Below are 20,722 nucleotides of genomic sequence, written 5' to 3' on the forward strand. Positions count from 1 at the left end.
CCAATCAAAGCTCTTTACATAAAGTTTTACATACACCCATTCACACACACATTCATACCGTGCATCTATTAGCAGCACTTTGTTGTTCTATGGGGGGCAGTTCAGGTTCAGCATCTTGCCCAAGGACACTTCTGCATGCAGATGGGGAAGACTGGGGATCAAACTGCCAACCTTCAGGCTGGAGGATGACCGCTCTACCCCTCAGCTACAGCCGCCCATGTAGCAGCTCATACTGATGCTGCCGTTGTTTGTCAGTCCATCGTGGTGCTGCCGGTGTTCATGTTCTTCAGAGACGTGTCAAAGATTTCAGGCTTCATTCCGCCGTCCTCTTCACTGACAGAGAAAGAGACAAAACGATTCTATTCAAAATGTTTATAACTGAATCTTCAAACTCAATCACTATATTTTTTCAAAGCTGATGACCAGTAGGTAAGACCACAAGGTTCAAGTAAATCATCAGGAGTAAAGTCATATTCAATGTACAAAGTACCAAAGTAAGAGTCTACACCTCTATAATATGAATTCCCTAATTGATAAACAAAATATTTGAGTTCACAGAACATAACCATATGGTTTCCACTCATTAGTTTACCTTTCAAAGCTACATTATTGCACTAATTAATAAAAAACCCTGATCCCAATATTTAATGGCATAAAAATACAACATACAATATTTGAAGGATCAGTTCACCAAAATATAAAAAATAAATAAATAACCAATTCTCTCGCCCCATCGTAGTATCTTTTAGTGCAGATATCACTCTTTGAGATTTTGGTCTGTTCCAAAGTACAGCGGAGATGAAAAGTTAAAAGGAACATTTACATCAGCATTTCTTTAGGCAGATCATCTGCCTAATGCAAAAACATTTTCATAGTCTTCACCAAATATTACATTTTTCTGTAATACTCGGCAACAACAAAAAATAGGTTGCCTTAGATGGCAATATAATGTTTGATCATTTTGATAAAAAAACAAACACACATCTGAAGGCATACCACTAGAGGTTGTTTTGAATTTACTTTGGGTGAACTGACCCTTTCAAAACAATGTATAAAAGTGCTGGTGTCAGACCTGAGGTTGGTTCCCTCTATATCTTCTATAGTGTCAGGTAGGGGCTTATTGGCGGTCTCAGGCAGCAGCAGGGTGAGGGCAGAGCCCAGCAGAGGGCAGAGACCACAAAGCAACATGGGAGCATGAGGACTGATGTTTCTCAGCAGGTACATCATGGGAGCCAAGACTCCTCCACTGCGAGCACACATGGAGCCAAGGCCGATTCCGTTCTGTCTGTAAATTAGAGTTTAATGAGAAGAAAGACAGACCTGAGTCTGAACCCAAAGGCAAATCATTAATGCGTCTGCTGAATCACTTATTCTGTGCCCTGTCTCTATGTTATTATAGAAGGCTTTCAGAGAAACATCTGGGGCCTCATTTTATAAAGTTCAACATTAAAACAAACAGTGTTATTTGTGCTCCTAACTGTTCCAAACGAACGTTCAATTGAATAAGATATAAAAAATAACTTACAGCAAATTATGTTCAGAAACAGCAGAGTTTCAGATCCGAGTTATTCATTATTATTATTTATAGATTGCTCTAAATATATAAATACTGCGGTGACACTTGTGCATAATGCTGCGTGATAGATGTACGCACATGGAAGGAGGAGGAGGAAACGATGAATGATCAGCTGATATAGAATCTAAAGATCTGTGATCTTGGATCTTTGTGCTGAGCTGAGTCCAGTATCACACAGATCTACCAATGGAACCGAACTATCCCAGTAAAAACACAAGCTTATAATAGTAATTCTGTCAAATTAGTATCAGCTGTCTCTGAATTTAATAATCCTGCAGTTATGGATGATTAAAGCTGGAACGTGAGATACAGTTCCCCCACATTCTGACAGTGTGAGTGATTTTGCGTAAAGTGATTTTTGCCTCCACCTTTGAATTGGATTTTGTTTTGTTTATCGCTTCTGTGGCCACCAAACAATCAGTCTTTCTTCTCCTCCACCTCAGTAACAAACACCTCGATGTCAGGGTCAGAAAGTTTTGCTTCCTCTTCTCATAACTTAATGCTGTGACTCAGTCATGACTCTGTAATGACTCACCTTGGATACCCATTAGTCAGCAGGGTCATTAATATTCATGCGGTGCTTTGCATTGATAATTAATGATTGAAAGTGGGCATGCAAAGGGCGGAGTATGAGGCAGATTCACGTACGCAGGTTTCCAGGTGGACTGTGGTTTATAAAGAGAACATTGCGATCAGGTGTGCGTGCTGAGCACGGTTTTACAAATCTGATTTTGCGAACGCACTGTTTTATAAACGAGGCCCCTGATCTGTCATTTACCCTATCAGCAAAAAGTCAGTGGAACCTGTATCCTGTCTTTTCTATAGTGACATGTAACTTATATAAGACATTACTGATCCAGCACCAATGTTTCTGTAGTGATAGGTGATAGAGCAGGACAAAAACACAGAGCTAAAAAAAGGCTTTTAAGCTTCTGCCTCTTCTCAATGGCTCCATATTTGATTGAGTTCACTCTTGTTGCAATGTTCAATTATAGAGCCCCTTTGATAATAGAGCTTTGAAGTCTAACACTGACATCAATATCAGAGAGCAGCTTTGTAAACGTGAGATTTCCTTCATTGCTTTGAGTCAAATGTCTTTTTTGATAAAAGACTTTTGAACATATTATTATTATTATTATTATTATTATTATTATTATTATTATTATATGAATTGTTGGTGCTATCATTAATAACATTTTTACATCCATAATTATTACTCTAATTGTTTTCATTATAACCAGTATAACTAAGAGCCGAAACCTGATGTTGTTCCTGGTCTCTCGACCCCCCATACCTGATCACAGTGGGGAACACCTCCGCTGAGTAGACATAAATAATGGACAGAGAAGCTGTGATTCCAAACTTTCCAATCATGGCCAGGACTGTTTTGATAACAGATAGTTCTAGAGGAGCGGACAAAGAAAAGTCACACAGACAGTTGGAAAACAATACAAATAACGTAATAAAAAACTTCCCTCTAACCAACCATTTTAGAATAGAAAAAATCACCACTGACTGCAGAACTTTACTACATTTGACTCTCACTAATGTATGCTAAATTCCTGAGTAAGGACGTGAGCATCTGTACCACTGGGGATGAAGATGGTCAGCAGGCAGGCTGTGCCTCCCACAGCTAGGAAAGTTAGTTGGGAGATCTTGCGAGAGCGGTTGAGGGTGAACAGGGTGATGGTGCGTGCAGGCATCTCCACTAGGCCGAAAATAAGCTGGGTCAGATAGATGTTCATTCCAAAGTCAGAGATGTTGAGGGACAGGCCGTAGTACACCAGCACATTGACGAACCTGAGACAGGTGGGGAAATGGCATCATTTTGGATGGGAGATTTCAAGTCATTCACATAGTTACCAACCAGCCATTTTTTTCTCACCACCATGCGTATGTTTGTGAGTCAGAATCATTCTAAATTGACAGGCGCATGTCAGCTCTTTTCAATTAGCAAATTGCCCGCCTCTATTTCTCCATATAAGGACATCAGTTTGTCATGACGATAGCGTGTGCTGAACAGTGAAGTGGAACACACACACACACACATACTCCGACTCCTGCAGACAGAAGTTATGATGCAACAGAATTGTCAAATGTGTTGCTTGACACATTCTTAAAACCACCACCAGATGGGGCCAAACTAAGGCATTTTCGAGTCCTCAACAGAGACTTAAAGGCATAGTTCACTGAAAAATGTAAAGTCACTCATTATCTTCTCAACACTATGGCGATGGAGGGGTGGGTGAAGGGTCTGACTCCAAAAAAAACTCTGGAGCTTCAAGAGCAAACAGCGTTGCAGCCAAATCCAAAACAATAGGAGTGAACGGTGTTCTTCAGACCTAATACAACTTGTGTACCTCCATACCGCTTGTGTGTCTTGAAGCCCCGAAATTCATATTCAAAGGAATCAAGGTCATTTACACCAAGTTTTTATCCTAAATGTCTTCTGATATCTTTCTACTAGGTGCAATCACAGACACACCATCGTTTAACCAAGTCTGCTAGTTTAGCTACTTCCTTCGGACTTTTAAGGCTTAAAATATGGTGTAAATTACCTCGTTTAGTCTTGGATTGTGCTGCTCATGGGGCGATGGTGTCTCCACACTACCTCAAGTAACTTACACTCCAGATTCCGTGTTCAAAGCCAAATTATAGTAGATCAGTTTTTGTCAAAGTTCATTCGTGACTTTCTTCCCAGTTTACAAGTACAGAGCAAATGGCTAGCTACAATGGAAAGCCTCAAAGAAAACTATGTGGTACTTGTTTAGGATGCTCAACTGCCCAGAAGCCAGTGGCCTAATGGGAAGATCACAAAGGTCCATCTCAGTTCGGATGAAAGAGTCAGATCGATGGATCTTAAATTCAAAAGCAGGCATACACCAGAGCTGATGGACGTCTCATCCCATTACCCTCATAACCATCCTGACAGCATCAAGGAATTCATTCCCTAGCTCAGCAGTTGGACTCCTGTGGGGGCGGCTGATGTGAATTCGCTTGAGCCATCTAAATGGTGGTTCCTGGTGGACACAGACAGTAACTCTGCACAGGCACAGCTATCTATATGAGGCCTCCACACACCTGAGCCGACCCTTTGACTCACTGCCATCGAAGCTCCCTGCCCTGCGTCAATGGAATGTAAGAATGTCATATTTATCATTATTTAGCTGCAGTATCTTTGATTAATGTGCTAATTTGAGTTACTTATCAGTATTCATTTTATTTTAGTATTTATTGTTGTTTCGATGACTGGTGTTTAGTTCATTATTATTAATGATTCTTTGTACTGCAGAAACCATGGAAAATATCCTTCGAACTGCAATTCCCCCTATTATTATATATTATTATATTATTGGAAAAATTAACTAAGAGTGGTTGAAACTTATTTAGTAGTTGAAGAGTAACTTTTTGCAGACCTGTCTAAGACTCCATGACCTTAAATGTTTATGACCTGAAACCTGCATGACCTTTCAGTATACCTGTTTGACCTTTCCATTACTAATTAACTGTCCAAAGAACCCAATGGAAATGTATGTAAATCATTTGTTACTGTGCTTTAGTTTGCTACAGAACCAGTCTGAACTGGCTCAGGCAAACTTCCTTGTCCTCCTATATAAGACCCTTCTATTTGACTGTTCTCCATCTTCACTCTGAGATCCTTGTGACTCCCTGTGTTGATCCTTTCTGCAGAAAGTCCCTTATTAAATACACGTAGATAACTATGTTGTTTCCAGCCTCTTGTATCTCCAGATTTCCATCACAGATGACAAACAGGATGAAAAACAGGTAAACAGGATTATGTAAAAACGACTACTTTGATTGGATAAATAGGGGGATTCAGAACTTCAACATTGCTGAGTTTTATGGATATTGAGAATAACGCGAGATCTCAATAAAAAAGAAAACCTGGCAAATGTACGGCTGATATCTGTGGGGATTTAAATGGGGTTTTATAAAGGGGCCTAAGTGCCAGTCTAGATGCAACCTAATGAACTTAATTCCACTTCTGGTCTGTGCCACCAATATCTTCGCGGGAGTCATGCATGTTAAAATGTTTTATTTTGTGCGTACTTTATGGTTATGTTGTGGCTATTCATAAATGTGTATAATTCTTTATAGTTTATGAATAAAAACCGCTGCATTGCTTTGAATCAGATATAAACTGAATGGCCCATTTGAAACTGACTCAGATCTGAAATTATGTTACTATTTGAATTGTAATTTATAGTCATTTCATACAGCAAGTTCACTGCCTGTCTCTAATGAAAAAACAAATGTAATATTATGTTCCCATCAAGTTACGTTTGCACTTAAGAGAAGGAAGCGAGTTCAGAGACAAGTTTTAGCCTTGAAGCAAGTCATAGGGCTATAAATCTCAGAAAAGGAAAAAAGGAAAACCAGCTACGAACGTATCAAATGGTCAGTGGATGAGTTTACCTGTGAAGACTGGGAGGGAGCTGCTAGTTGTGATGTAGACCGGTAAAATAGATCTATCATGTCTCATGAGTTGCTATATTAATGTATAAATCCTTGTGTATTTATAACATGTACAAACAACCCAGAAAAAGTCTGTCCTCATTAAAGGCATGGGTACATCCTATCAAAATGATGACTTGATGAATTATTTACATTCATGCCCATACTTCATATAGTGACTGGCTGGCTGTACAGAGGTGAGAGAGTAAGCTGGGTTGGAACTTCTCTCTATACTCTCTTCTTTTATAACTGTTAATTACTTAGGTCTCACAATAGCACAATGGAACGCCACCCTTCAACCACTTCACATGTCTTTGGACAAAATGTCATACAAAACTTGTTGTTTTCCAGCCTCATCAAACTTAATTCAAATTGTTTACTTGTGAAAAGTATATGCCTGCATTAGCAAGCCAGGTTATTATATTTATATCCACAGTAAAAGTCCAGGAATAGCGATATATTTTCCTCTTTGCCCTATTTCACTCCGAAAACAGCCGCAAATAACTTTTCTTTGTTGAGTCTGTTCCAGCCAAGCTCAAAGGTTCTCATTTGCATACAATTCAATGAGTTTATATTCTAATTTGACTACAGCCTGTAAATGTTTACAAAGGTTGATAGCAGCTCTTGCTGCTGTCACCAGGCAAGATTTTTTCCTCTAGGGTCAACTGCCACTTTGTTCCAAATCATGTGTGGGGATATTTGCCTCGTTTACTGATATCGGCTTATCGGTAATAAACTCATATTTGTGGTAAAACCGCTGGGCACGTGCCGCGGCTGGGGGAGCTGTCGCCCTCCTCTCCTCTCTGCGACGCCAGAGGCTCAGTGTGCGGCACGCCTCGAGGTCTTTGGGGGAGGAGGTCCTCGTCCGGTGGCGCCTCACGGCGTTGCTGGTGCGGGGGCTTTCTTTCTCTTGGACCGCGGGGCGCTGTCCGTCGCCGGTGCGGTTGGAGGGGACCGGGTAAGGCGGTCGGCGGCGGCGACTCTGGACGCGTGTCGGGCCCTTCTCGCGGATCACCTCAGTTACGACGCCCGCCGGGGGAACCCTCCTTTCGCGCGGGGGGGCACCCTCCGACGGTGCGCCTCAGGTGGCGCCTAGCAGCTGACTGATAACTGGTGCAGACCAGGGGAATCCGACTGTTTAATTAAAACAAGCACACACAAGCAACGGTGGGTTTTGACGCGGTGTGATTTCTGCCCGACACTCAAAACATGTAAAACTGAGGAGGGCTGTTTTAGACAGGGTAAAAAGGTGCATTTCTAAATGATCCTTGTGGTATTTTGACCAAAATATGTTACAGACATTTCATTAAGACCCCAAGGAACCATTTCAACTTGCGGTAAATGCACATACAATGTCTCTGTTAAATAAAGTTTAGTTAAATCAAAGATTGTTTCATAAATCTGATTCAATTTGTGCTCATTAAAAGATAAGAGTGATAAAGGGCTGAACATTTTTTAAATAATGCTTTTTAAATAATGATTTAATTATTTTTCTGGCACAAAAGGGTGAGTGAATAACAACAAAAAGAAAATAACCAAATATCGGTATTGGCTATCGGCCAGATTGTTGTTTTAAATATCGGTATCGGTATCCGCCAAGAATTTCCATATCGGTGCATCCCTAGTGGGCACGTTTGTATCTTTATATGAAAAAAAAAAAAAAGGTTTTCAATGCATAAGCAATAATACAGGGCAATGTCTTCAGTCACAGAAACTTTGAAGAGCTTCATTGTATTGTGTATAGCATTGTCATAGAATGTAAGGACAAAACCGACTGAAACTTAATTTGACATATACCCATGGGGATGTATTGTTAGTATGTAATGTATACAGAGAGTAATGTAATATACAGTGTAATGTTATTCTGATACTTACCAGAGATAAAAAACAATCAACGACTGCTTCCTCATCTTTGGGGTTCGAACAAGATCTATGCATGAGTGTTTTTTCTTCACCTTTGTTTTCTCTTCAGTTTTATAGACCTGGTAAAAGAGTGAATAACACAGTGAGTAGGAGACTTGGGAGAGAGGATTACAAAGTGACTCAAACGCATGGCTGTTTCAATGGTTTGCATATTTAAATGAAACCAGTTTGACTGTTTCAGAGATTGTGCCACTTTAATATTTAACTATCACTTCTAGAAAAGCAAGATGAACTACAATGATGTGTTTCACTACTAATGATTTTGATATTCTCTTGATATAAAATACAAAATAGTTACATTTTGACAGACAGTACATTTACTTGATGGCCTTTTGGTGGTCAGAACAAGTATGCAAGTAACTATGTTGCTACCAGTAGTCATAACATAGTGATACCTCCAAGGCCAACTGTTTTTTGTTTTAAAGCCTTGTTCACAACTACCATATCCACTTTGTTCTGTACAAGTTGGTCCTGAGGCTCTCAGCGTTTTGACAGGTCTCAGTATAGATTGGGTGATTTTCAAGACCTCTTTATTTATTTATTTTTCAGGTAACTACCAGCAGACTCACTCGAAGGTAGCTGTCAATATTTCTCAGTGAAGGGGTCAGTCAGACAAACGTTCTATGGACTTTTTTATCGGGCCATGCATAGAAAGTCTGGAGACTGTGGCCTCCCCTCGGATAGAATTGGGGCAAAGCTGACCCCACACCTCACTTCAAGTTTCCTGCTAAATAAGACTAATGACATCACCGGTATCAATGACAACTCTTGTTAAGTTAAAATTCATTGTTTAGAAATATCAACAATTCTGTAATCTAAGCAGTCAAATTGGAATATATTGAAATAACATATTAATCTGACATAACAGTTTTCATTGTCATTCTTACTTGACAAAATATCCGCTGATATCTTCTGACAAGGTGTGTTTAGGGACCATCGGGCGTGCTATCTTCCGCTAACTTGCCAATGACACGGTTTCAAGTCGAACATGAATGTTGGGGCTTGAGGACAATTGGATTACACGACACGATCAGAATGGAGGCTTGCTATGTTTTTTCTGTTGTTTTATTACATCTAAAGATTTGGTCACAAGCTACTTCCATTGTATTGGATTCGGCTCTAACACTGTTTATCCCTAAGACTCCTAAAGTGTTTTGTGGACTCAAACACTTCACCCGACCCCCCCATTAGGATAGTGGTGAGTAGATAACAAGTTTCTGGGGGAACTATCCCTTTAAGAACCTCAGTATGATATTTTTTGGAAACCAGTCTTGGGTCAACTTATATTTGTAAAGCCCATATTCATGCATCAGTGTTCCCCTCATAGGATTTTAAAACGTGTACCATCCTCTGCCTTTAGACTGTGACTAGAAAACCGCCAAAGATAACCTTTTAGCAGGGAACCGTTAGGGAAATTTTGATCATACACAATGTAATCATTTTAATTTCTCCTTTGACTGATCATGAATGAATCTTATACAATGCAACATTGATCGTGCTGTATACTGTACAACTAAAAAAATCTTGGCGTGATTGCCTGAACTAAGGCATTGATGCCTTGATGTCATCAGAAGATCCTGACCTTTGCCTGAGAAATAACCTAAACGAGGGGAGGAAAGAGCCAAATGTATAAAGACAAAGAACAGCTTCCCATCGGTGTGCATATGCTCTGAGCATTAAAGTGGGACAATGCTGTTCGAGATTTCTATCTCATTCCTCGCTGTCAGAATGGGATTGCAGAATTGCCACGAAAATAAAAAATTTAAAAACCTCAGTCACATGTGAGGGATCCCTCCCACAGGAAGGACAGAAGGGTAATAGATGCCACGTGTAAGGCAGAGCACATCAGCAACATTTTTTTTCAAAGATTGAATAAATAAAAATTACTTGTTGCACCTGTACCGGACACATTTCGTGATCTTTGGTGAGGGGCTTGCCGTTCATCTGTGCTGCTTTCCGGATCAGCTCCCATGCTTCCTCTTCCCTGTCATTCGCCATTAACCAGCGAGCTGACTTTGGCAACACCCTTAAAAGAGAAAATTATGGTAGGGGAGAGCGGGGTAATGTGGGACATTTTTTACATTTGCTCCCCTCTAGGCGAGCTAAACTGATATATCAGTAAAATTTACACATTTCCCATTAATTCAGGATATATTCTAGCAATGGAAATGATCAGAATGTCAAAGGGCAGTGAAAATATGATTGTTTTAAAAAAAGTGGTCTTGTGTCCCACTTTACCCCAGCTACGGGGTACAGTGGGACACTTACTTTTTCCACTTTAAAACTACCATAACAACACCTGTTGTGATAGTTAAAATCCCAACAGCTAGATTGACAACCACTAATATCGGATTAGTAACAGAATCATGGGGATTGGTCAATTAAGCACATTTATGATTATTATGATTCATGTGATCTCTTGCACACCCTAGCTTACCTGCACATTGTTTCTCTGTCCAATTGGCAGGGACAGGGATATTGTTTCTCTCTGCGTATTCAAATGCCAGTTCACGGCACTTAACTAGAGCAAGGCCATGGAACTTACCAGATGTAGAAGATGAAGAGGAAGCCAGGAGCTGAAATGGCCAGCTGCAGTTTTCGCCAGTCTCTTATGAGATATGCCAACCCGGCCAGCAGAATGTAGCCAAAACCAAAGAAATAGTCAGTTATTATACCAGCCAGCATTCGCTCCTTCGGTCCTGTCCATTCTGTGCCTGTATGGAACGTAAATATGACAAGAGATGCACAAAAATATTGAATGTACCCACAATAACAACATTGAAAGTGTATATTAGGCTATGACATACATACATTTTCTGTTAACATTTCATCAAGTTTTTAGCTGTCTTCAATTCTATCAGTGTCATGAGGCTTTACAATTATGGTTTTAGTGACCAGTAAATATCCTAAATTGTAATAATGCAATCAAAACTTCAAAGTACTGTGCATTAATACTTTGTAGTCTCACCCTGATTATGAATCCCTTTTAGGGTAAAATTTTGAGTACTCAAACTTTGAAACTAAGCAAGTCTAATTTCTGTCAGTTATACACCCCCCCCTCCGCTTTCTATCATCTTGACTGTCATATAAAGGCACAATGTCACTCAACAATTGAGGTTTCCACAACCTGTTAGCCAGTTCGCTGTGATTTTGTGGATAGCTTTCTTTTGTAAATTCAGAGAAAAAATGCATACAATTTGTACATGGCACTGACCTAGAACAAACGCATTCATGATAACTCCAGAGATGGACGTTCCAACTATAAATCGAAGGGCAGTGTATATGTAAAAATTTGGCGCGAAAGCCGCACCAACCCCAAATATTGCCTGGGTGGCCAGGTTGATGAGGATGATGATCCTGCGACCATACCTGGAAAAAAAAAACATTTTCACAATTTGCTCATCAAAACGAAAACTTTCTAATTACAAAATAAAACCAGGGAACAAGGACTTCAGAGTAATGTCATACATTAGATGGTGCTCTAAAGATAGATTGCTTACTTATCAGCTAAGCTCCCAAACAACACAGCACCAACAAGGAGACCAAACATGTAGACGGAGGAGCCCATGTTGTTCAGGCTAGCATTGTCACACACCAGATCCCACTGCAATGATCAAAGGACAAAATGTGAAAGCAATTTCCATTTCAAAAACTCTCACTCAGCCTAAAAGAGTTGGGCAAAAGTAGAAGATCTTCGAATGTAAAACTGTTATTAGTTTGACTGCTGGAGTGAGATAGCTGATGAAGATGGAGTATATTTACTCAGGCCATATTTTCACGTATATATGCATTTATCTATATATATATTTTTATACATGATAAACCTGTTTGATTTTGATGTCCTCATTGCCTTTGCAGTGAGTCAGGGAAATATAGTAAAGCTATAAGAAGCAAGAAACTCAATAAATTGCACCATAATATTGCAGTATTGCAGGACAACTCTTGAGGCTTATGTCCTAGACAACAGTGCTATTTTTGATCAATGTTTTAATAAAGGCACTAGTTATGTGATGGCTAGATTTAGAACATTCATTGTCCTTGAGGTGGTATATAAGCGACTTGCTCTGTTAGAGAGCAAGCTACTTTTTAAACTATTTAAATCGTTGATATTATCCACACAGCCCCAGCCTACCAGGGTCCACAGTCACAGACTGGAAAGATTCCAGAATTTTTCTAAATCAACTGCTAATATCATGCTTGACTTCCGCTTACTGTGCTCACTGCTTTGTCTTAACACTCATGTAGCCACTTACATGTCCCATCCTGCAGTTTCATGTGTTATAACCTGGCAACGGGCCAATTATATAAGTGCCTGCACTGCCGGCAGAACCCTCGTCTTATTTAACCCTCTCAGATATCAGTCCACTTTGATAGAACTTTTAAGCCCTTAGACTTTTCTATGCAGCATTATAAACCCATATGGTGAAAATATAGATACAAGAAAACTTAAATCCTGAATCATAGAGTAATTTACCTCAGTTACTATGGTGCTTTTGAAAGTGTTGTTGCTGTACTCCCAGCGTCCCTGGCAGCTCCCACGAGGATGCCCATCACCAAGAGTTACAGCATCGCTGTGGTTCAAGTGGTCACTGCATGACAACTCAGACTGGCCATCAGGTAGTGTCAGAAGGCTGAAGTTCAAAGTGGCTGGCTTACCTGTTGAGGGCCAGGCTGGGCGGCATAAATGAGGAGGAACAGCCCCGGTGAAGACTGAAACCAGCATGTGGAATGCAAGAAAGATCTGAGGTAGACAGATCCATACATACAACGTCTTCTGGAATTTCCCAAAGCCTCCAATAAGCCTGAGGATTTCATCAAAATTCATTTTGATCACGCTTTGCCGATTCCCACTTGAAATGGGTAAAACAGTGTCCAAAACTGCTCCTAAGATGAGGCTGCTGAAGATGCACAAGCAGATAAAGGTAGTAAACCAAGCGTCAGTCAAATGCAAGATAAAGCCCAATTAAGAGGTACAGAAATGTCCTCATTCAGATACAGTCACACCTGCAAACACTTTGCACTGCAGCCTTGGCTATCTGTAGTGAACTGTTGCGCTCTCTGAGGCGGATATATTCTCCAGGATGGGAGTGAACAAAAGCAGGAGGGAGGTGTTTGTCCTCTGAGGGAGGAGCTGCAGTCTAGGCCCCCCACGTTCTCACTAAAAAATCTTTCAGAACATAAAATGTATCTGATGAACCAACTTTCTGATGATTTTTCACAATTTTGACATCGACCAGTTGCTAACTGGTCACTTTTTGACATAGGTGACACAAACTTCCCATGTGTACATTCGGGTTGGGTGGTTATGGATTTTATGTAATCAGAAAGAAAAAAATCTCCACCACAATTTTAATCAGCCCGTCCTCTCTCCTGGAGTCTGGAGGTTTTGCTAAATCAGCTGGCTCTCCTCAATGCAGTGAGAGACATTGCGACAGTAATACAAAAACATTGATGAAACACTGAAACAATTACTGGATGTCTTAACAATTAAATAAGTTTTTGGCTGAATATGTGTGTGTGTCATTTGCTTTAGAAAGATAAACCCATAAGGAAAAGTGAAGACTTTCACAACTTTATTTAGTATACATTTTGAAACAAGGCATTTTAACCATCATTGGAGGCGCTGCATTAAGGCGTCGCGAACCAGCACTGCAGGAAGGAAGCCTCACATTTGACTGTACGTCTTTGTGCCTGGTTTTGCTTCTGCTCCGGTTGGGAAGGGGATGACTCTAGCCATAGGCTGTACAGGACACAGCAGGCCAGCAGAACTCTGCACACCTTCTTAGGTGTATAAAGGAATTTGCTGCCATCTGTGTCCAAGAACATCCAACGACTCTTAAGCTGCCCAAATGTGCGCTCTATTACTGCGCATGTATGGGCGTGTATGTCATTGCAGCGCACCTCTTGAGGGGTTTGAGGGTTGGCAAGTTGGAGCAGAACTATATATTATATTTATATATATAATTTTATTAGCTCTCACATCGGATTTTCTTTTGCTACTTATTAATCAGTTAAACTCACCTACAGATTAGCAATTTCATGAAAATAGAAATTGTTGGGAGTGACCTATCAATTATAGGACAAAAACAATTTATCGAAAGCCAAAACTGTTACATTTAAATATGAACATTCTCATAATTCTCTCAACTGGTATAGTTGAAGATTTGAATTATGACAATCAATGATGAGGATTAAAGGGGCGTCAATTTCATGGTAATTTAATACCTTTGGTCAATGCATTAGTAAATTAAGTTATTGTTGTCTATTAAACCCTTTTTTAGTTTGAAAAAATTGAGTTTCAATAAACTAAGCATTTCATTTAAATGGTGTGTGTTAACGTTTTCAGGGACAGCCGGGCCTTCATTATTTGTGATTACACAAGGTCTGAGGAAGTTCAAAATATGTTTGTACAAGTTTGGGTAAGAACATATTGATGAGTCACAGATTTCTGTGTCAAACGTTCGTAGGCACGCTTTTAACACAGATTTGTGAGTATGCACTGTCTGTGAATGAGGCACAATGAGGCCACATCTGGAGCAGGCTTAGCATTGCCCAGCAGCTCGATGAAGGCTACTGGATTGGAATATTGTGTGTTGTGTTATTTGTGTTGAGTCTGGCCTCAGTTTGTTCAGTTATTTTGAAGTAATTTGAAAGAAATCCAAAAGCAGATGGATGACATTTTTCTTAATATTTCTTTGTAGTAATTATAAAAACAGATAATTTTTTTCCAGCTACAAACTATATTTAGACATTGTTGACCAACTGCAAAGGTATCACATTACCTTTTTTTCAGCTGCCAAAAGTCAGTCAATAATACTGACTACAGACATGCACATTCCAACTGAACTTAATCTACCCTGGGATGCAAGGGGGTTAGGCATCTAAAATGGTGACACAGAATAAGTAAATGAATGCAGCAGGGAGGGATTACGGGAGGTTGTAACTGCCCTACAGCCAACTCAGAGTATCTGTTTTGACCTGCTGCCGCATCATTTGAACATAGGAGGGATTATTTTTGTGGATAAGCCTCGAACTACTTCACAAGTTCAAAGTGGACACTTGGCTGTTTAAACAATTCACAAAAGTGGAACAGAGCTCCTGTTGGTAACTGGAGAGGACTGACATTTGGCATTCTTTGATGAAGTGTGGGGCACCAGTGTTCAAGTCTCATACTGTGAAGGGACGGTCCATGGCCTCTTATTCAAGGGTGTATATTCCCAACTCCAAAACACAGTACGGCATAACATTAAAGCAGATAGCGTGGTGCAGAGAATTAGTAAATATACTCTTATAATTGTCCTCCTGAAAGTCATAGACACAGACAAATGCATGCATGCACGCACACATTTAAACATAATAGTTGTGTATCAGGTGCAACTTGGAGCTCAGTAGTACAGCTGTTCATTCTTTGATAAATAAAAAACCTGGATAGAATCTATACTTTTCTTGTTGCCACATAGGGCCTTGTCAATGATATACTATAGGATTATCATATATTTTTCTCATCTGTATTGTTAGTGTTTTTTTTGCTTTACACATTGAAATAAAATCATATGTTCACATCAAAACACATAAAATAAATACATACAAAAAAGAACAAAAAATAAATCTAGCACAAATGTAGATTTGAACATTATGCATCAAATATGAATGATCAATTTGTCCTTGTAGGTGATGTGTTCAAATCATATAATAGTGCTGGAGTCTGGGACATTTATTAAAAAACATTTTAATTTGAGGAACAGGCAAGGGTTCTCGATCTTATCCACACACACTACATCTCTTATATCTGGACAAATACAAAATAAAACCATTTAAGTACTGAGTCGACCTGTAAGGCAGATAAACAGTCAACAGAAATTTTAAACAAGAAAGTAAACAAGGTGACAGGGGGGGGCACTGATGTTCATGGAACTCACTAATTCATGAAACCAGTTTGAGACTTTGAGAGCGCTTTTTGACCCAGACCATTATCCTGCATATAAGATGATAAACTGTGGCCATAGAGAGATGACCATAGTCAGCAACAATACTACATTGATTGGTATTGAGGGTCTAAAGTGTGTTAGCTAAACATTCCTCATACCATTACACCACCACCAGCAGCCTGGACTCTTGGCTCCATGGACTCATATCGTTGTCCATCTACAGTCAATAAGCAGAAATCCAGATTCATCAATTCATTGGAATAGGCTACATATTCTAGTCTTCAACTGTCGAGTAATGATGGATCTGTGTCATTGCAAGCCTTGGATTAAACAATTCTAATACACATGTATTTTTGTTGCAAATCTGCAGATCAATGGTCAACTCATTAGTGAAGAAAGCATTCAGGAGCCCTTTGACATCTTATGCTGAAATATTTATTGAAGCCTGGCCAAGGAGAAAGTCAGAAATCATCAATACAAACAACTGTGCATGATGTCCACTTATATTCTCCACTCTGCTTTCCTGTAGTCACACTTTAATAGCCTACAGATCATTTTATGTATGGGTCTGCTAGTTCCTTAACAATCAAATGTATTTGTCTAGTTCTGGAGACAGTACGCAAGTCTCATATCTGTGATGTCTATGGGAGTGAAGCCTTTGACCTTCACCAACTTCTCGCACTTCCCCAATCAGCCAGCTGCACTATGCCCCAGAGAGGGGCCCGGAGACAGTCTCTCCGAAAATTCCATAATATATTGTTCACAAGTCTCAGGAAGAAGCACAGCACCAGTCAGTAAGATGTTTGTAGACGACATACCTGTATATTATCCACTTGTTTTGACTCTAGCATCATTAAACTTTTTTTATGGTTTGGACAACTAAAGCACTTGGTTAGGGTCACAGAAAGATTGTGGATAATACAGAAAAGGTTCACAGTCAGTTCAGACACAAAGTGTCTATTTGAATTCAATCTAAACCATGATCCTTCCCTAAGCTCACCTAAAGTCCTCGCCTCGTGAAGGACTCTAGTCCTGTGGACACTTGAAAATACTAAAGTGAGCCAGCCCACTCATATTCTATATATTGTAAACTGCCTCCAAATCACTTAATGTTCTCAATGTTAACTGAAAATGTTGAGTTAAAGCACAAGAGATCACAGTTATTTGGTCTCACTATGTGTACTAACATGAAAAACAAATTCGATCATCCCATTAATGCAAGTAAACCTCGGCATGAGAATTATTTGGTCACAATATAATAATGCGGAGATACAGTGGAATATTGTTGGAAAGTGATGATATGTTATTTTTCTGTAAATTATCTGTCCACTGTCAGAGTAGGAGGTTTTCATCCTGGAGCTGGAATGTTAGACCAACACAAATGGCAGGATGCAGAGTGTAAGATCAATCAAGGAGAACAACTGCAGGCTGTAAAGGTGAGATAAGGAAAAAGTTGGACACCCCCCCCCCCCCCCCCCCAAGCACAACAAACATTTAGTCCTGCTTGTCCAACTATCTCAGAATTTCGTACATACAAACAGACACACACTCACACACACACACAAACACAAACACACAAACACACACATACATACACAGACACACACAAACAGCCCCCCCCCCCCCCCACACACACACACCATTACTGAGGAGGTAGACTTTCTTAAGAAATCAAAATCATGCATTATCAACTATGATGAAAAATCTGTACGAGCTTAAGTTATGTTAAAAGTTACATTTTCATCTGTTTACCCACGTGTCAATTATTGTCAACGTTTACAGAAGAGCAATAGACAATTTCAGAGGTAATTTTGTATTTACTGGTATATCACGATACTTCAATTTCTCAGGTCGTGAGACAACTGAATTCATCCTCCACACTCCACCCCGAAGAGTTTCGATTTTTGAGACTTGTTAAATGGATTAATTATTTAATTTTATAGCTTTTGTTTCATGTTTATAGCACAAAGGTGATTATTGTTATTCATTACTATCAGGCTCCAGCAGTAAATCGTTAAAGACTCTGCGGCTTGTCCAAAATGCTGTAGCACGTGTCCTGACAAGAACCAAGAAAAGAGAGCACATTTCTCCAGTATTAGCTTATCTAGAACAGAATTTAAAATTCTCCTCCTAACATTCAAGGCCCCTTAATAATATGGCACCATTATACCTTAAAGAGCTCATAGTACCATATCAACCCACTAGAGCAGGGGTCTTCAACTAAAATTGCAAGAGGTCCAGACATCAACCCTCCTCCCCTTCTGGGGTCCAGATAATTAGAGACATACAAATATGGGCTCTGACTAAATCATCTTATTAACATTTTTATTGCACAAGGTTGCTTTTGTAATAATAAAAAATCAAACACAAATTGGCAAAAATACAAACTTGCAAAAATACAATGCCTAATCTAGTCAAACATGACACAAAGTGCCATAAACATTCTGTCTTGGAATTTGCATACAGGCCTACATTCCTTTTAACCATCAAAGATGAAATATACTAAAAGACAAACGTGAAGTGTTTTAGGGTGAACTGGATGACTCAGTGTTGTTCTCAAACAGGAATGTACATTTAATGACAGTAAGTGTTGAGAATGCAGATTCGCAACTTATGTGGAGCCAAGAAGAACCTGCTCTTCAGGGCTGAAGTCATCAAAACAATCACTGAAGTTTCCAATCAGTTTGTGTATGAACTCAACAAGTGAAGAAATATCTCTCTCACCCTGAATTTGCAGGCTGTAAAGGTGAGATAAGGAAGAAGTTGGACACCCCCCCCCCCCCTCAAGCACAACAAACATTTAGTCCTGCTTGTCCAACTATCTCAGAATTTCATACATACAAACAAACACACACTCACACACACACACACACAAACACAAACACACAAACACACACATACATACACAGACACACACAAACAGCCCCCCCCCCCCCCCCACACACACCATTACTGAGGAGGTAGACTTTCTTAAGAAATCAAAATCATGCATTATCAACTATGATGAAAAATATGTACGAGCTTAAGTTATGTTAAAAGTTACATTTTCATCTGTTTACCCACGTGTCAATTATTGTCAACGTTTACAGAAGAGCAATAGACAATTTCAGAGGTAATTTTGTATTTACTGGTATATCACGATACTTCAATTTCTCAGGTCGTGAGACAACTGAATTCATCCTCCACACTCCACCCCGAAGAGTTTCGATTTTTGAGACTTGTTAAATGGATTAATTATTTAATTTTATAGCTTTTGTTTCATGTTTATAGCACAAAGGTGATTATTGTTATTCATTACTATCAGGCTCCAGCAGTAAGTCGTTAAAGACTCTGCGGCTTGTCCAAAATGCTGTAGCACGTGTCCTGACAAGAACCAAGAAAAGAGAGCACATTTCTCCAGTATTAGCTTATCTAGAACAGAATTTAAAATTCTCCTCCTAACATTCAAGGCCCCTTCATAATATGGCACCATTATACCTTAAAGAGCTCATAGTACCATATCAACCCACTAGAGCAGGGGTCTTCAACTAAAATTGCAAGAGGTCCAGACATCAACCCTCCTCCCCTTCTGGGGTCCAGATAATTAGAGACATACAAATATGGGCTCTGACTAAATCATCTTATTAACATTTTTATTGCACAAGGTTGCTTTTGTAATAATAAAAAATCAAACACAAATTGGCAAAAATACAAACTTGCAAAAATACAATGCCTAATCTAGTCAAACATGACACAAAGTGCCATAAACATTCTGTCTTGGAATTTGCATACAGGCCTACATTCCTTTTAACCATCAAAGATGAAATATACTAAAAGACAAACGTGAAGTGTTTTAGGGTGAACTGGATGACTCAGTGTTGTTCTCAAACAGGAATGTACATTTAATGACAGTAAGTGTTGAGAATGCAGATTCGCAACTTATGTGGAGCCAAGAAGAACCTGCTCTTCAGGGCTGAAGTCATCAAAACAATCACTGAAGTTTCCAATCAGTTTGTGTATGAACTCAACAAGTGAAGAAATATCTCTCTCACCCTGAATTTGCTTCATTGCTGGAAAATGTGTAAAGCTCTCTTGGAGATCCACTTTGAAAATGTCCGTCTTCTGCTGGAGAGACGGGACAGCTGCTACCCAATCACACTTTGTGTGGGCTTTGAGCTCATTTATTTACTCGTCCTCACCTCGGACTGCTGCGGGTGCGAGTCTTCAAAGTATCAGTGTTGGTTTAATGATGGTGTTTTCAAAGTTTCATTTTACACAAACGCAAAAGACTCAGAGCAAATGAGACGCACCGGTCTTGTTGAGCTCACTGCAGGAGGAACTGACACACACACTCTGCTCGGAAGACTCGGTTTTCAACGTCCACTTTCCTAACTTTTGATAACGCCATATTTCTCCTCCATCCGTGTGTCTCCGTCTGTGTCCCTCTCTCTACCTAGCAACCCGGCTACACAGGATATGATAGCAACACATAGAACCCAAGCTGCTCCACTGGGCTGACGACATTATGCCTGATTAAAAGTCTCTTAAAAATCAAACAAGGCCGCTGATGTATTTATTCTTTTTTCTTTTTAATGGAGAGTCGCGGTCTGGATGGAAACCTCTCGTGGTCCGGATTTGGACCGGAGTCAAAGAGTTGGTGACCCCTGCACTAGAGCACTGCGCTCCCAGAATTCAGGCTTACTTGTGGCCACATCTGTGGATCGCATATCAGAGATCGTAATAGTGGATCCTGTTTGCCGCAGTGTTGCCAACTTAGCGACTCTGTCGCTAAATCTGGCGACTTTCAAAACCCTCATGGCGACTTTGCAACTCTATTTTG

General features: G+C 39.8%; 1 protein-coding gene across 1 annotated transcript; it reads right to left on the reverse strand.

Moving 5' to 3' along the window:
• Positions 1–251: 251 nt before the first annotated feature.
• si:dkey-119m7.4 (uncharacterized protein LOC560629 homolog) lies at positions 252–12,997 on the reverse strand. Its single transcript, XM_053445838.1, has 10 exons — positions 12,450–12,997; positions 11,476–11,579; positions 11,190–11,344; positions 10,521–10,689; positions 9,878–10,001; positions 7,928–8,034; positions 3,165–3,376; positions 2,871–2,979; positions 1,073–1,285; positions 252–333 (listed from the first exon to the last, which is right to left on the reverse strand). The coding sequence occupies exons 1-10, from the start codon at positions 12,798–12,800 to the stop codon at positions 252–254; spliced, it is 1,626 nt and encodes a 541-aa protein (XP_053301813.1). The 5' UTR covers positions 12,801–12,997.
• Positions 12,998–20,722: the final 7,725 nt, after the last annotated feature.

Source organism: Pleuronectes platessa, chromosome 17 (genome assembly GCF_947347685.1).
Source record: "Pleuronectes platessa chromosome 17, fPlePla1.1, whole genome shotgun sequence".
In the NCBI taxonomy this organism is placed as follows: Eukaryota; Metazoa; Chordata; class Actinopteri; order Pleuronectiformes; family Pleuronectidae; genus Pleuronectes; species Pleuronectes platessa.

Coding starts and splice junctions, on each gene's coding strand:
- si:dkey-119m7.4 (XM_053445838.1), bottom strand. CDS start 12,800: ATGAATTTTGATGAAATCCTCAGGCTTATTGGAGGCTTTGGGAAATTC. Junction 11,345..11,475: donor TTTGGGAGCTTAGCTGATAA/GTAAGCAATCTA, acceptor TTTTTTTTCCAG/GTATGGTCGCAGGATCATCA. Junction 1,286..2,870: donor GTGTTCCCCACTGTGATCAG/GTATGGGGGGTC, acceptor TCTAATTTACAG/ACAGAACGGAATCGGCCTTG.